General features: G+C 28.3%; 1 protein-coding gene across 1 annotated transcript; it reads right to left on the reverse strand.

Moving 5' to 3' along the window:
- Positions 1-288: 288 nt before the first annotated feature.
- On the reverse strand, positions 289-1674 carry LOC150024796 (fanconi anemia group D2 protein). Its single transcript, XM_090296659.1, has 2 exons — positions 1407-1674; positions 289-558 (listed from the first exon to the last, which is right to left on the reverse strand). The coding sequence occupies exons 1-2, from the start codon at positions 1620-1622 to the stop codon at positions 544-546; spliced, it is 231 nt and encodes a 76-aa protein (XP_090152785.1). The 5' UTR covers positions 1623-1674; the 3' UTR covers positions 289-543.
- Positions 1675-2448: the final 774 nt, after the last annotated feature.

Consider the following 2448-nt stretch of genomic DNA (forward strand, 5'->3'; position numbering starts at 1 on the left):
TTCAAGCATGCAAAACTATAAAAGGAAGAAAAAACAACATGCCTGAATATGTACCACTTTAAACTGTAACTATATTTCTAATGCGTTTTCTTCATCTAAAAAATTGTGAAGCAGAAACTTGGATAACAACTGTAAAATAAAACGAAAAGTTATTGATGATAAAATATCTATTTTTCCTTTATTTTTTTATAACAGTATGCTTAATGGTGGTGGATTGATTGATTCTAGTGTAGTGAGACATGGATCCAGGCCACCTTGCCGTTTTCAGAACCCACCAGAGAATCTTGGTTACATAATTTTCTTCAGCGTATCAAATTTCATAAAAATTTGCTAATGATAATAACATAGTTCAAAGTCCTGGGACAGACTAAACTTCACTTTGTTCTTCTCATTTTTCTTCCTCACAATTCGTTAATATCCTCCCAGGAAAACAAAAAAGCATGCAAAAATAGAATTTTAATGCTGCCTCGGCGTTTGTTTAATTTTGGACATTTCCTCTAAGAACATTAGATCAAGCATAAACCCCATAGAACCTTGTAGAAATCATTTCCCTTCAACCTGCCAAAGACAATAAAAGTTTTTCGATGCACACTCAGTTAAATGTGAGTGATCATGAAAGAATTAAAAGCAACTGCAATTGAAAAATCTCTCTACTAAAATTACCAGCAGCAGAAAACATATCTAATGTTGCCTTCTTTGAAGTGTAACATTGAGGTTCACAAATAGAAAATTCAAGTGTTAACTATATTCTTGAAAAAAGGACTGGTGAAGTTCAAACTTCTTAGAATTTAGATTTGAACCTAATTCAATCCCAAAAAAGTAGCCAATAGGATGAATGTTGTCCCTAACTTAAATATACTATTTGAGCCACAAAAGAAAAAAGTGAATGCGAAATCTAAATATATTACCTCATGTCAACTTCTAAAACAAGCTGAAATGTTATCTTAAAAATTGGGTTTGAACCAAAACGCTAGCTCTGAGGATGAGGACTACAGCCATATTTTGAATACACCATCGGTGAATATGATATCTCAAGCAAAAAAGAATATATAGAAAGCTCATGTTCCATATTCATTCTATGAATTCACCAGATGCACAACAAAATAATACCTAATTAAATTTAATTAACCACAACCTCACTAAGAGATGTAACCAATATTGTTCCAAGCACAAGACAATCCGTTACTGCAGTATCCAGATCATAATATTATAATTTATTAGATTAAATACGCAAAAAAAAAATTATTAAAATGAAAATTGCAATCCCTAAATTGTGAGAAATTTCTCCACCGAAAATAATAGAAATTATGGCAAAACAGAGCAAGGCGATTTGAGCGTGAAATTAAAGTGAAATTAGAGAGAGATAGAGAGAGAGAGAGAGAGAGAGAGAGAGAGAGATGAATTACCTGATCGGAAGCGGAAGGAGGAACGACAACAGAAGAAGGTTTTGAGAAAGAGGATTCGATTTGGGAGATTCTGGTTTCGAGAACGCGAAACTCGTGTTCGAAATGAGAGGAAAGCGCAATAGACTGAACCATCAAGTCCTTCAAAACACATTGGGAGAACACAGCGTATGATGAAGCGAATCCAAAGGTGAACCATAACAATCGACTTCGCGACATCCCTTCTTCTTCTTCTTCTCAGTTCAGAGCCAAGCCAGCACGAATTTGTGATAAAAGATGGATAGCTAATTTTATTTAAATATAAAAATTAGTTTTATATAAATTAATAGTATGTATAAAACTGGAAAAAAATATTATTTCAAACACACAACTTTTTTTTTCTTCTAAAACTAACATTTGAAATCCAAATTTCAGCTTTTCCAAATATGTCTTAACAATGTGTTTTCGTATAAATTTTTCAAAGAGTAATTATTTTGATAGAAAATTTAAAATATTTTATGATGAAATGTTTTTTTTTTGGATAAAGAGTTTTATACTTTAAAACTTTATGAGAAGATTTTTTTTTTAAATTAGATAAAAATTCTAGATTGAAAATAAAAAAAAATTAATTGTTATTCATAAGATTACTTTTTGTTAAAGTCAAATTAGAGAATTTTCTATTAACATCTATAAAAAAAAAGTCACTAAAAAATATTGTAAAAATAACTTCAATTAATAACCTAAATAATTGTAGTTGATACCAATTCAAAAGAATTTAAGCTAAAGTTGAAATATCAGTTCTGAAAACCTTAGTGAATTTTGACTGTAAATAACATGTTTCAAAATTGACTTAAAAATAATTAATGTTGATATTTATTTAAATTATTAACAATTGTTAAATATTTAAATATTTTTATATTTTATGATAATTAAAATATAATATTTAAATAAAAGAATAAAAATTAATATATTTAAATATCTTATCCACCAAAACTTTAGTATAACCAAATAATTTAAAATAATATTAATTTAAATTTATTATATTTTAATGTATCATAAAACGTGA

This window comes from Phaseolus vulgaris, chromosome 10 (assembly GCF_051622355.1).
Source record: "Phaseolus vulgaris cultivar YP4 chromosome 10, ASM5162235v1, whole genome shotgun sequence".
Taxonomy (NCBI): Eukaryota; Viridiplantae; Streptophyta; class Magnoliopsida; order Fabales; family Fabaceae; genus Phaseolus; species Phaseolus vulgaris.